Source organism: Martes martes (assembly GCF_963455335.1).
Source record: "Martes martes genome assembly, chromosome: 11".
Lineage (NCBI taxonomy): Eukaryota > Metazoa > Chordata > Mammalia > Carnivora > Mustelidae > Martes > Martes martes.
The window spans coordinates 76,261,999-76,277,403 of record NC_137899.1 but is presented as its reverse complement, the minus strand read 5'-3'; the positions used below and the strand labels follow the sequence as shown (position 1 = coordinate 76,277,403).

The window sequence follows — 15,405 nt, the reverse complement described above, 5'->3', positions numbered from 1 at the left end:
AAACCTTTTTTCTTTTCTCATTTTTTTTTTCGTAAATGAAAGGTCTCACATATTTATTACTGAATCAACCTAACTGGTACAGAAATGAAGTAACAGAAGAATCATTTTCCTGATAAAACGTGTCTATTGTTCAAGTATAGTGATATCTACAGAGTGATATGATACAAGCAAGTGACCTTCATGCAGTATAAATACTTATACCATCTCATGTGTGATTCCTTATAGACCCAGGTTCTTGGTTCTTCTCTAATGTCTCTTGTTGGAGTTGTACTTGATTTTAGTACCAGTTTTCATCCAAATCCACTGGGGGATGGGACAATTCTGCTTTTGTTTCTTGCCCAGGAATCACTTGATCTTGAAAATCCTGGGAGAAGACATGGTGAGGAATAGTCAACTGTAAAAGCTGCAAAGGTAGAGAAAAGGAGAGCTTTTTTTTCTTGTTCTTAATTGATCAAAAAATTACAGTCTGGGGGCACCTGGGTGACTCAGTCAGTTAAGCATCTGATTTGATTTCAGCTTGGGTCATGATCTCACGGTCCTGAGATTGAGGCTCATGTCGGGCTCCAGTCTGGTCATGGAGCCTGCTTGGGATTCTCTTTCTTCCTCTCCCTCTGCCCCTCCACCTGCTCACACTCTTGCTCTCTCTCTCAAAAAAAAAAATCATAGGCTGTTCAATAAGTAGTAACAACAATGTATTTGATCACATATACTATATATATATAAATATGATTATGTTTAAATAAAATATAATTAATGATAGCAATGATACAGGGAACAAGAGAGAGGAATTAAGAATATTTTGTGATTCTGAGCTGCCTATACTACCAATGCAGTAGTATAGTGTTACTAAAGGAGACTTAGATCAATTGTAAACATATACTGCAAATTTCAGGGTGACCACTAAAAAAAATAAATAAAAAGTACAACTGATATGCTAAGAAAGGAGAGAAAATGGAATCATATAAAATCCTCAAAGCCACAAAGGGGAGAAAAAGTGAGAATGTCAAAAATACCCAATAGAAAATAGTAAAAAATACAGTAGCTATTAATTGAACTGTATCAATAATCATTATACATTTCAATAGTCTAGAAACACTGATTGAAAGATAGAAGTTGTCAGAGGGAATAAAAAAATAAGACCCAAGTTATATGTTATCTACAAGAAACCTATTTTTGATATTAAGAAGCACAGATTAAAAATAAAAGCACGAAGAAAGTTATAGCAGGGTAACATGATACTCATTAATGCACATGTGCCTAATAGCAGCAGCACATAAAAATACATGAAGCAAAAACTGATGGAACTTAAGGAGACACTGAAATAGATGAATCTACTATTACAGTTGGAGACTTTACTACCACTCCAAAGTAAATAACAGATTCGGTAGACAGAAAATCAGTATGGACATAGTAGAACATAATAGTACCATTAATCAACTGGATGCAATTGACATTCATAGACTACTTCATCCAACAATAACAAAATACAAACACTTCTCAACCTTACATGGAACATTCACTAAGCTAGATCACATTCTGGGCCATAAAATACCTTAACAAATTTAAAAGAAAATAAATTACATGTTGTCAAACTACAATGGAATTAAACTAGAAATCAACCAAAAAAGCTGGAAAATTCCAGAATGCTTGGAGATAAAACATTTACATTTCTAAATAACATATGAGTCAAAGAAGAAATCTCAACATAGATGAAAAATATCTTGAACTACATAAACATAAAAAATAACTTCTCAAAACTTGTGGCATGAAGCAAAAGTAGTGCTTAGGTGAAAATTTACTACATCGAATGAATATATTAGAGAAGAGAGATCTAAACTTACTTATCTAAGCTTCCACCTTAGAAAATTAAAAAAGGAAAGCATATTAAACGTAAATTAAGTAGAATAAAGAAAATAATTAAAATTAAAACTGATTAATGAAACTGAAAATAGGAAATCAATAAAGTAAACTAATAAAACAAAAAAACTGGTTCTTTGTAAAGATCAATAAAATAGATGAGCCACTAACCTGGCTAACTAAGAAAATAACAGAGAGGACATAAATCACTAGTATCAGAAATGGAAGGGGGGAAATCATTACTGGACATTAAAAGGATAATAAAATAATATTATGGAAAACTCTATGCCCATATATTTGATAACCTAGATGAAATGGACCAATTCCTTGAAAAATATAATCTGCTAAAACACAAGAAGAAGAGTCAATCTGAATAAGCCAATTAAAGAAATTAAAACAATAGCAACTTTCTTTTATTAAGATTTATGTATTTATTTTAGAGAGCGAGAGAGTGTGTTTGAATGGGGGGAGGGGTGGAGGGACAGAGAAAGAATCCTCAAGCAGACTCTGCACTGATTGCAGAGCCTGACACAGGGCTTGATCCCAGGACCCTGAGATCATGACCTGAGCTGAAATCAAGAGTCAGATGCTCAGCCAACGGAGACACCCAGGTGCCCAAGTAATTAATTACTTTCTGAAACAAAAAGCACCAGACCTAGATGAGTTCACTGATGAATTCTACCAAACATTTAAGGATGAAATTCTATCAATTCTCTACAATTTCTTTCAGTAGATAGAAACAGAGGTGATACTTTCTAAGTCATTCCTTGATACCAGCACTACCCTAATACTTCAATGAACAAAGAAGACATCATTATCTCTCATAAACATAGATGCAAAAGGCTCAATAAAATATCAGTAAGTCTAATCCAATAATGTATAAAAAGAATTATACACCATGACCAAGTGGGATTTATCCTAGGTACGCAAGGCTGGTTCAGCATTTGACAATCAATTAATGTAATCAGGGTGCCTGGGTGGCTTAGTTAGTTAAGCATCCAACTCTTGCTTTCAGCTCAGGTTGCAATCTTGGGGTCATGAGATCGAGTTCCCTGTTGGGCTCCATGCTCAGTGAGGAGTCTGCTTGAGACTGCCTCTCCCTTTCCTTCTGTCCCTCCCCACTCCCTGCACTTGTTCTCTAAAATAAATAAATATATCTTTTTTTGTTCTAAAGAAAATAAATTAATGTAATCTACCATAGTTAAAGACTATATAAGAAAAAATCACGATTATATCCATAGATACAGAAAACACATTGACAAAATCCAATACCAATTCTTGATAAAAACCCTCAGGAATGTAAGAATAGAGGGGAATGTCTCAACCTGATAACGAACATCTACAAAAACCCTACAGCCAACATATTTAATGGTGAGGAACTTAGATCTTCCGCCGCAAGATAAAAAGTCAAAGATGTCCCCTCTCACCATTGCTTTCAGCATCCTACTGGAAGTCCTAGCTATGGAACAAGACAAAAAAAGGAAATAAAAGGTATACAGATTGGGATGCCTGAGTGGCTCAGTTGGTTAAGTGTCTATCTCTTGATTTCAGCTCCGGTCATGATCTCAGAGTTGTGAGACTGAGCTCCACATCAGGCTCTATACTTGGTGGGGAGTCTGCCTGAGATTCTCTCTCTCCTGCCCCTCCCCATTCCAAGCTGGGTCACATTCTCTCTCAAATACATAAATCTAAAAAAAAAAAAAAAAAAAAAAAGTTAAAAAATTAAAAAAGATACGCAGATTGGAAAGGAAGAAATAAAACTGTCTTTCCTCACAGATGACATGATCATATATGCAGAAAATTCAAAAGAATTGAAAAAAAAACCCTCTTGAAACTAATAAGTGATTATAGCAAGGGTGCAGGATACAAGGTAAATATCAAAACTCAATCACTTTCCTATTTCTAGCAATAAGCAAGTAGAATTAGAAATTAAAAACACATCACCAGTTATATTAGTAGCCCTCCAAAAATGAAATAATTACAAATCTACCAAAATATATATAAAACCAATATATGAAGAAAACTATAATAAACGTTGATAAAAACTTTAATGAACAAAATCTAAAAAGAATTAAATAGGGAGAAATTGATGTTCATGGGTAGGAAGACTCCATATTGTCAAGATGTTCTTCTTCCCGACTTGATTTATAGTTTCAACATAATCCCAGTCAAAATCCCAGCAAGTTATTTTGTGGATATCAGCAAACTGATTCTAAAGTTTATACAGAAAAAGTAAAGACAGAGAATACCTAACTCAATAATGAAGAAGAATAAAGTCCAAGAACTGTTACTACCCAATTTCAAGATATTCTATAAAGCTACAGTACCAAGAGTATAGTATTGGCAAAAGAATAAACAAGTAGTTCTGTGGAACAGAGGAGAGAGCCCGAAACTAGACCCATATAAATATAATCAACTTACCTGTTGACTATGAGGAAAGGCAATACAATAGAGAAAAGATAAAATTTTTTCAACAAATGGTGCTGGAACACCTGGACATCTTAATGCTAAAAAAAGGAATCTAGACACAGACATTATATTCTTTACAAAAATTAACTCAAAATGGATCACAGATTTAAATGCAAAACACAGAACTGTAAAACTTGTAGAAGATAACATAATAAAAAACCTAGATGAGGGGTGCCTGGGTGGCTCAGTGGGTTAAAGCCTCTGCCTTCGGCTCAGGTCATGATCCCAGGGTCCTGGGATCGAGCCCCGCATCGGGCTCTCTGCTCAGCGGGGAGCCTGCTTCCTCCTCTCTCTCTGCCTGCCTCTCTGCCTACTTGTGATCTCTCTCTCTGTCAAATAAATAAATAAATAAAAATATTTAAAACAAAAAACAAAACAAAACAAAAAACCTAGATGACCTCAGGTATGATGTCGACTTTTTAGATACAACACCAAAGGTACAATCAGTGAAAGAAAAATTGATAAGGTGGACTTCATTTAAATTTAAAACTTCTGCTCTGCAAAAGAAAATGTCAAGAGAATAAAAAGACAAGTCACAGACTAGGAGAAAATATTTGCAAAAGACATATCCGAAAAAGAACTAGTATCCAAAATACACAAAGAACTCTTCAAACTCATAAGAACCCATAAGAAAACAAACAGCCTAATTAGAAGATGCACAGAAGACCTGAACAGACACCCCATCAAAGAAGATAGACAAATGGAAAATTAGCATATGGAAAGAGATTTAATAGCATGTATCATCAAGGAAATGCAAATTAAAGCAACAATGAGACACCACTAAACATCTATACTAGAATGGTCAAATTCCCAAACACTGACAATGCAAAGTGCCTGGAAGCTTGCAGAGAAACAGGAACTCTCCTTCACTGCTGGTGGAAATGCAAAAAAAGACAGCTACTCTGTAAGATAGCTTTGATGGTTTCTTATAAAACTAAACATACTCCCATAAGATCCCTGGTATTTACCCAAAAACCTGCACAAGGATGTTTATAGCAGCCTCATTCATAATTGCCAAAGCGTGGAGGCAATCAAGTCCATCAGTAGGTATATCCAGATAACGGAATGTTATTCTGCCCTAAAATGAAATGAAGTATCAAGCCATGAAAATACATGGCTCCACGTCTTTTAGAGGAAATTTAAATGCATATTACTAAGTAAGAACAGCCAATCTGAAAAGATTACATACTCTATGATTCTAACGATGTGGCATTTAGAAAAGGCAAAACTACGGAAACAGTAAAAAGGTCAGTTGTTGCCTGGGAGTAGGAAGAAGGAGCAGATGACTAAGGGTTCACCAAAGGTGAAACTTCATGTAAATCATGGAGTTTAGGTGATAATGATATGCTGATTATAAAAAAGGTACTACTCTGGTGTGGCATATTGACAGTGGGGAGGCTATGTGTATGGTAGTGCAAGGAGTTTATTGGGACTGTACCTTCTGCTCAATTTTATTATGAATTAAAAACTGCCCTAAAATATAAGGTATATTAGTTTAAAAAAAAATTAGAATAGCGCATGCTCTGAGACTGATCTCTTGGGGTCATGTGTGAAAACAAACCTCTCAAATAAGGAAAGACGTGATTGGAGGACTTAGTAGGGGTCTACTTTCTATCTACCACACCATGGCCCTGCAACTTACATGAAGAAACTCTGCGAGGAATAAAGGGAGACCAAAGAACCTCATCTATTAAACATAAGGATTTAAACAAAGAAAAACCACTCAGCTTCTAAAAATACTATTTCCCTTGATGAGATTTGCTCATCGAGACCTATCAGATAGCTACCACTATTTGAAAAGGCTTTCAAATAAATAAATGGACACTCACAGAATATACAACTTTTTTGTTCTATTAGCCTCACCTTTAAAACACAAATACCCTCAAAAGCATCCTAAGTCATAAAAGTGGGGAACACAACAAGATATTTATACAACCCTGTTCATAAAAGTGTTATTCAACACAGTCAAAGGTGGGAGCAACCGAAGTGGACAAATGAATAAATACAATGTGATATGTCCATATAACGCAATACTCAGCTTTAGAAAGTAAGGAAACTCTGACATATACTGCAAGATGATGAACTGTGAAGACACAGTAAGTGAAATAAGCCAGTTGCAGAAGAACAAATACTCTATGATTTCACTCATGAGGTACTTAGAGTTGTCACAATCATAGAGACAAAGGTTGCTTGGGACTGGGAGGAGGGAAGAATAGAAGTTTTTGTCGAATGTCTTCATAGTTTCAGTTTTGCAAGATGGAAAATGTTCTGTGGAGGGATGGTGATGATGACCACATCATAATGGGATTGAACATAAGGCCACTGAATGGTATACTCAAAAATGGTAAATGTTAAGTTATGTGTTTTTTACCACAATTTTAAAAAATAAATCATTTTTTAAGAGCATCTTAAATTCATGTGGGATTCTCCAGAAGCTGTATTTAAAGAAATGGTTCATGTTTTGTGTTCCATGATCCTTAGAGACTGAAGTAAGAGATCAATGAGACATGAGTAATGAACACATCTAAAGACAGCTAAGTTTCACACAAATATAGTGATTTTATTGGCACATAATATTTTCTTACAGTAATAAATAGAATGTAATATTAACAGTTAGTTTGGAGTTGGGAAGGCGTGTGTCCTTGATAGGAGAGGTCAGATTTCATGGTACCATTTTCCAAGAGGGAACCTGTGTGCAGGCAGGGAATCATACAGAGGTGCAAATCTTTGTGAGCCCCCATGCTTCCCTCCACACCATCAAGGTAATTTGTAACTTCTGGTCAATAGCCCCCCCAGTTGTTTTCCTTCAGTTTTAACATGTCATAAAAAGAGCTAGAGCCATAAAAAACCAACATTTCACATATAAAATTCTTTTAATACAAATATAATTCATAATAGAATCATCTTAAAATACATCCATTTATGAGTTTGAAATATTAAAATAAATATTTCCTAGAGAAAATTTTACTTGCATGACAAACTTATAAAACAGAAGCATATAAAACTAATTGATTGACTCTTCCCTATGTCTCCCATTATCTGTCCAACTCAGTCTACACTAGGAGGAAAGGCCGAGCTAGCCTGAAACTGCATTAACATTACCCTACACGTACCCTACATCTTTGGATTTCGTGTACATCTACCTGCAGTGTCCACAGCCTATATGCTTACATACTCTTCCCAGAATTTCTGGGGGGCAAGAAGGATTTCCTGTGCCAATTTTCATTAAAGCATTTTTTTCTAGCTATCCTTCTGTTCAAAGGTCTTATGAGCCTGTTACTTTCTGGAAACTGGGGAAAGTCATGTCAACTTCTGCATCAAGGGAATTATCCTGTCCCCCACATGGGACTGTAACAGCCCTCTTCCTGGGTAAGGGATGTATACTCATTGCCTGAATTATTTGGATTTTTGGTAAAGCAGTGAGTGGTATTAACACAGATTTTCCAGATCAGGAAGTTCTCTCTCCTGATACTTAGATGTTACATGGTGTATATTTTGACGAGATGACTTATGACTTCTGCAGTACTCTAATACTTACTTTGAAATAGAACAGTCTGAATACGTAAGAGACAACAGAGTTGTATTTTTAAGTATCTGGGGAGAGTAGAGGCAAAGTGATATAAACTTACATAAACCACTAAAGTTTCCAATCATCTTTACTTAATCATATCTCGAAGTAGTATGATTACAGTTCTCCTCCAATAATACAAATTAGTAAGTCTCACTAAACAGTAAGTTGAACAATTACACTGGCTGACATGGGTAGCCACCCTTCCAATTACTACCAAGGGGAAAAAGTTTTCAGGAAGATCTGGCTTGCAAACACAAGTGGTAAATCTTCAAGGCTTTGAAGTACCTTTCACACAATTTGACCACGGCCAGGAAGCCACTTATCCAGACCCATCTGAACGTCCTTAATTCCTCTTTTCAAAATTTTTCCTTTTAAAAATAAACATTACTCATCCTTGTGGCAGAAAGAAGGGGCAGAAACTGGGTTCTCCTCCAATTTCATGAGCGGCCATCCCATGCCAGTATCTGGAGTGCTCTCTAAAGCCTTGTTTCTTGCACCTCTTCTTCCGTCTCCTCCTTCAGAGCAGCAATTTGAGAGCGAGACTTGTGCTTGCTCGAGTTCCGGTGCGGGAAGAACCTCAGCCGGTCCGAGGGGCTGATGGCCTGCCGGAAGAGGCTCTTCTCGCTCAGCAGCTTCTGGAGGGAATCATACTGCCGCACCTTGTTCTCCTCTATGACCTAGAGAAATGTCCATTAGTGAGGTCTTGGGCAGAAGGCGGGGTGGACCAGAGCAAGGACAGAAAGTGGCAGAGGCTCAAGGGAAGATAAAAGCCAAAAAGCAAACAAGGTGTCCACAGGCTGGCAGGCTGGATAGTCAGAGATCTCATTTCCCTGGGGAGTCCTCTTGCTTCTGGAGCTTCTCCATTTGTGATATTAACTGTAACTGTCTACTTAGGAGCTGGAAGAGTATTGTTTGGTTGGTTTTTAACTGGTATAGGACTGAACAATGTGCTTCTTCAGAGAACTTTAAAGGAACTAACATTGCTTGGTAAGCCAGAACAATCTCTGACAGATCCTCATTTATGAGCTTAAAAATTAATGTAAATCCACGGCATGAGAAAGTGTTGAGCCTCTCCAACAGGGGGGCTTGAAGCTTAGCAATCCCAAATGGGTCATGATGTGCTTGAGTTTTACAGGCCTCCCTGACACATTCAAGTGGGGGAAACCCAAGGCCAGATGATAGAGGGGCTTTACCCAGTCTCTTGAACCTGGCCACAGCCAGACAAGAGGCTGTGGGCTGGCCCCCTGATTCGTCACTTGATGTTTATGGGTAATAACAATCCTTCAGTAGGAAAAGCAATTACCTCCAGGAGCCTCAGAAGCCTTAATAGAAAGGACGAGCTACAACATCCCCAGAACTTCCTTGTGACTAAACCCTTGTGATGTAAACATCACATTAAAGAGTCTGTGACAGTTTTGAAAGCATGGTAAGAAGGTGAATGGGAGAGGCACTTAACCTGCGCTCCAAACAATGACCAGAAGAATGAAATGAGTCTTTCAAACTATTGCATTAAAACCACACATCAGATTGCAAGACAATGCAGGCCTGTGCTGGACCCCATCCAAGGGAGACTTAGTTATTAAAAAGCATCAGGACTTAGACTTTATCATGACTTGATCCCCAAATAAAGGATTCAAATGTATAGATGTTTCAATTTATTAATGTAACTTAATAATACGCTGCTATTTTAGATTTACTGGATTCCAACCTCACCTCAGAGCTCAAACTTGTGCAGCTCTTTTGAGCAAAGCTGGGTGGCTGTGTGATACTTATTTTAAGGAATAACCCGTACATTGTTGTGTTGTGATTTGCAGGAACTCCTATATAAGATGTGGTTAACAAGAATTAAAGGAGAAATGAGATCTTAAGCAAATTATAAGCTCACCAAAAAACGCTGACATTCCAACATAGCTTCTATCCTGTGTTCAGAGAGGATTACTGTGCAATCTGCAAATGCTTGTTTTAGGGTTCTTCGAATGATTTGATATGTTCTAGAAAAGAAAGAAAATACCACAGTAACATCATAGATTCTCAATAATCTGCCCTTACCTTTGATGACGTACTTATTTTCCTATTGATTTGGTCCTTTAAATTACTTCTCTTTCTTTAAATAATTCTATTAACATAGTCCTGATATAGAGTCAGCCATAATCAGCTTTTCAACCATGGGGTAGATCCTAAGTTTCCATAAACAAACAGGACATACTTTGAAGAAAATTTCACGAGTCAATACATTTTATTATCATGTGGAATCATGAGTAGATCTTTTTGCACTATAAAAATTTCTTATTGTATAAATAGCATAGAAAGGAAAATCATAAGAATCAGATTTGCCTATGTAACTAAATATTTCTTCATGCATTGACAAGGGGGTAAATTTGTATGAAATTCCAAAAATTACACACAGAAGAGAACACAGGGTTCTTATACCAGGAAATAAGCACTTGTACTCATGTCAAATAGTGACTTTTCTACTAGGCAATCATTTCATATCCTGGGGGGGGAGGGTGGCCTCCCCTTGCAGACATGACCGCCTAATGAGAATTTGTGTCAATATGAGGTAAGCATCAAAGATTCTGCTCCCAGGGGCACCTGGGTGGCTCAGTTGGTTAAGCAACTGCCTTTGGCTCAAGTCCTGCATCGGGCTCCAAGCTCCATGGGGAGTCTGCTTCTCCTTTCTCATGCTCTCTTTCACTCTCTCTCAAATAAATAAATAAAATCTTAAAAAAAAAAAAAAAAGATTCTGCTCCCATCATGGTATTCAATAGCAGGAATTCTGAAACTCACATTGGATCCAAATGAGCACTGGGTTCATCAAGCAGCAAGATCTTTGCCTTACTGAGAACAGATCTGGCCAAGCACATCAACTGCTTGTGGCCATGGCTTAGGACACAACCCCCATCCACCAGGACAAAATCAAGCTTCCCAGGAAACTGTTCTATCACAGATCTGAGTCCAACCTGCAGAAAAGAAAGAGGGAAAACACTGTGCTTAGAAGGGCAATTTAGATACCAGAAGGTTAAAGACACTTGAGAGGTTAAAAGTTTCATATCAACGACCCACCACTCTTGCTTTTTGGGTTTGACTGAACTAAAGTCTACATATAATCATGGCAGCTCTAAAGGATAAACCTATGACTGGGTTCAGTTCTGTATTTCATTCAGGAAATTTTCAGTGAGTGCTTATTCTGTGCCAGGTGCTCCAAGTAGGGATCAAAAAATGATAAATGGCACATGGCCCCTGCAAGGCTGAAGATTTATAAAGACATACACAAATAATTACAATTGAATATGCTAGAAGAGATAGTATGTATATAATGCAGTTATTTGTATATTACAACAGATTCTTTTATTCTACCTTCCATTCCCTACTCTGTCATAATAGAGCATAATAGAGCAGCTTTTCTCTTACCAGAGAAAAGAATTGGGGAGATTCCTCAATTCATAAAAACTTTTTTTTTTTTTAAGAAACTGATGAAACTATGAAGTAAAAAAAAAAAAGAAGTCAACGGAGTGGTATATAATTAGGAGATTTAAAGGTACTTAGATCTTGAAGTGGAATATACGAGTTGTGTTAGGGCCAACAGCTTATTTTTTCAAGCTAGATGGGAAATAATAAGGTGAAAATGTGAACAAGATATGGAAACAAATTCTTTCAAGATAAGACAAAAATGATTAAAGCCTTGTCTTTTATCACTTATTCAGATAAGTATGCATTAATACTTCTTTTTCATCAAATATTCCTGAGTGTTTGAGGGCCAAAGAGATACATGGATGATTGTTCCTACCCTTGGGGAATCTGGGGTTTAGTATTGGGAAGGAATATATAGTACTAATTGTAATACAGGCAGAATGGGATTTTGGTTTTAGGAAAGAGTCCCAAGTTCAGTGATGAATTCACAGACGGCCCATATCATCATGTTTGATCAGCAAACACTGTGTGTCCATGATAGGTACTGCAGGTGATACTTCTTTCCTTGACTGGGCTCTCATTAAAGCATCTCACTTTGTGAGAATTCATTAATTTTAAAAAGAGTTTCTGAGATAGTAGGGAAGGTAAACATATTAATTAGACAAGGTAGATTACTCTGATGTATCTTAGAAGACTCAAATGTAAAACTGTTTTCAGATCCAAGGATCTGAGAATGTGAATAGAGACACTGGGGAGGAGTCAGAGGACCTGTGTTCTTTCTTCTCATCTTCATCTTTTTGCTTTTTCTTGGATTCAGTCTGTGAACTTGCTATGGTCTCTCCCATCACATACCTCCAGGTTGTACTTTAGCTATTATTCCATATTTGTAGAAATCTCAAAAAAAATTAGGATGCGCCTGTTGTCACCACTGCCTCACAACAGAGAACATTTTTTCCTTCTTTGAACATATACTCCTTGGCTTATGATAAGCCACATACTCTGTGACCACTTATTATCCTGTGTGGGAACCTCTCCCTCTTCCTGTCTCTTGAATATTAGTCTTCCTCACCCCTAACAGTCCAAATTCAACTTCTGAGAACTCATTCATTTTTAGGGTATCAATAACCACTGATAAGCTAATGATTTTTCAAGTCTTTATCTCTAGCCCCGGCTATATTCCGAATATTTCTTAAATTCTTCACCTGGCTAGCCCCATTTTGGTGCCATCATTATCCCTTAAGCTTCACACGGTAAATCCCAAGGGGTCGATCTGTCAATTGACCACACAAACACCCCAGGGATCCTTCTAAAATACAGAGTTGACCACCTCATTTCTCTGTTTGAAACCTCTTCCTGACAGAATAAAAACCAAGCTCTCTCACATGACATAAATGGCATCCAGAATCAAGTCCCCCCCCAACCCTTGCTTCCAGCAGCAGCAAACAGCTTGTAGTTCCCCATACACTGCGACATACCCTTCTAAATATCCCTGATCATCCTCTAGGCAGTCAGGCACGTAGCCATGGTAGTATCTGTATAAGTTTTCCCTGTTAGACTGCTTCCTGAGGATAAAAACATATGTTCTTCAGCTCTATGTCCCTCATGCCAATACTGGGTGCACTGTCAGGCTCAACATTTGTTTACTTGTTCAACAAGTATGTACTGAGACCCTACACTGATGGCCCAAAAAAAAAAACTCCAAACATGGTTCTGATGAACACATAAATGAACCCAAACTTAGGAATGATACCTGCTAAGTGAATAAGGACTGATTTTGTTCTGACAATATAGAATGCAATCTAAGACAAGCCACTTCCCCTGTGTGCTCTCTTTTTCTCATTTTTTTAAAAGATTTTATTTATTTATTTGACAGACAGAGGTCACAAGTAGGCAGAGAAGCAGGCAGAGAGAGGAGGAAGCAGGGTCCCTGCTGAGCGGAGAGCCTGCTGGGGCTCGATCCCAGGACCCCAGGACCCCAGCACCATGACCTGAGCCGAAGGCAGAGGCTTTAACCCACTGAGCCACCCAGGCGCCCCTCTTTATCTCATCTTTGAAACTCTATAAAATCTCTTAAAAATAGAAGTATAAAATTAGAAGTTCCTTAACACTAATAAGAATTTTTTTATAGGGACGCCTGGGTGGCTCAGTTGGTTGGGCGGCTGCCTTCGGCTCAGGTCATGATCTCAGGGTCCTGGGATCGAGTCCCGCATTGGGCTCCTTGCTCAGCGGGGAGCCTGCTTCTCCGCCTCTGCCTGCCTCTCTGCCTGCCTGTGCTCACTCTCTCTGACAAATAAATAAATAAAATCTTTAAAAAAAAAAAGAATTTTTTTATATAATTTTTAAGTCAAATTAACTATCAGGAAAAGTACAGATTAGATGGATGTTAACAAGGGTTATTATGGTGATCTTTTCACACTATACAATTATCAAATGATTACATTGTACACTTGAAACTAATACAGTGTTATACATCAATTATACTTCAGTTAAAAAATAAGAGTATTGGTTAAAGATTGGAGTTCCGAAGTCTAACAGAAGTGGCTTTGCATCTGCACTTCACTCATTTGCTGATGGTATCAGGTGTGTTACTATAAGTCTCATTTACCTCCCTTGGAAAAAATGGGGAAAATACTAGTATGGACTTCAAAGGACTATAACATAGATTAAGTGAGATCATTTCTGGAAAGAGGTTGCCACACAGTGCTGCACACGGTAAGTACCTAATCTACCCTAACTACTAGTACAACTTGGGAAATCCCAAGGGCAGGGGCCTGGTCCTGAAACACTACCCTGGTAAGACAAGATTTGCAAGATTTTGCCTTCATAAGTTGCCTTGGAAGGTGCATTAGCAGAAAGTACTGCAACATTATTAATTTATATCATACCTCTAGTAATGAGGTTGAGGTATTGGTGAAAATGTGGTTGCATATACAGTATTCTCCTCCAAGATCCATACCAATCTTACAGTCTTTTCCCAAGCCCTCTTACTATCTTATATTTTGTGTGTGTATTTTCCCAAATGAAACTATTTCTTAGGCAAATAATTAAATACTTAAATATTTAGAGTTAGGGTGGTAACGGTCAATATTTGGAGAACAAAATTATAAAAATAAATGACAGTGAGACATAACAATCTAGGGTCAATTCTGCAACATTCCTATCTCGCTGTTTTACTATCAAGTAGAGTAAAAAAATTTTTGAATCACATTCACTGAAAGAAAGATCAACATGAGTTAGTAAAACTTTGAGTTTTGAAGTAAGTGCACATTTGACAAATTTATCAATTACCTATTTTCCACCAGATGTTGTGGTAGGTTTTGGAGAGAAAATGGGAAGCAAGACAGACTAATAATTGTTTTTGAAAAGATACAAAGTTATACTCTAGGTGTAACCAACTTTATGTGCTGGTAAGAATGGCTTAAATTAGCCTGAAGATTATTTGAATGTAAATGACTGTTGAGTCATGCATTCTTTAATAGGCTCTTAATGAGGGTTTATTAAATTCTAGGTACAATGGCAGACCCGGGGATTCAAAGATAAATAACGCTAGGCCCTTCCTTGAAGAAATTCACGGTCCAGGTAGGGAGAAAAATAATATGTGAGAAATTACTGTTCAAAGTGCTGTGAGGAAAAAAAAAAAAAAGATTGAAAAGGTAATTGCTATAGAGATAATCTAATTTAGTAGCAGAATTCTTTATATGATAACATGTACACAATATATCCATACATATTCCTGATGTAATGTCATTGATATATATCACAAATTATTTTTCAGTAGGTTTAAAATAAATATAAATTTTAGCTTATCTCTGTCTAAGCAAAGGTAAATTAAAATTTACTAGAATCCAAACATTTCTAATTAGTTTTATCCTAACTTGGCCTGGAAAGTAAATAAAAGCATCAACAGTTTTTGGAAATAAAAACTTTATAAGAAAAGAATTTGCCAGCTTAACCCAGTTGAGCTGATAAATCCTGTATTTACAAGGAAAAAATTTCGTTTTGTGACATATCAAACTAAAAAAAAGTACTACGGTCTGTAAAGGACCAGACATTTTCTTCAAAATGTTGACTCTGCTATTGCCACACTCTGGAATGTT

General features: G+C 37.0%; 1 protein-coding gene and 1 pseudogene across 2 annotated transcripts in view; both read right to left on the bottom strand.

The window, feature by feature from the left end:
• Positions 1-219: 219 nt before the first annotated feature.
• Positions 220-378, bottom strand: LOC308352583 (large ribosomal subunit protein eL39-like; annotated as a pseudogene). The gene has a single exon. The product of its transcript is annotated as a large ribosomal subunit protein eL39-like (transcript).
• A 7,995-nt stretch (positions 379-8,373) lies between these two features.
• Positions 8,374-15,405, bottom strand: part of CFTR (CF transmembrane conductance regulator) — a gene marked incomplete at both ends in the record, with an annotated part of 166,451 nt that continues 159,419 nt past the window's right edge. The window contains 3 exons of the mRNA XM_080818680.1: positions 8,374-8,574; positions 9,783-9,888; positions 10,685-10,857. Of these exons, the coding sequence (XP_080674806.1) occupies positions 8,374-8,574; positions 9,783-9,888; positions 10,685-10,857 (480 nt within the window). The remainder of the gene's footprint in view (positions 8,575-9,782; positions 9,889-10,684; positions 10,858-15,405) is intronic.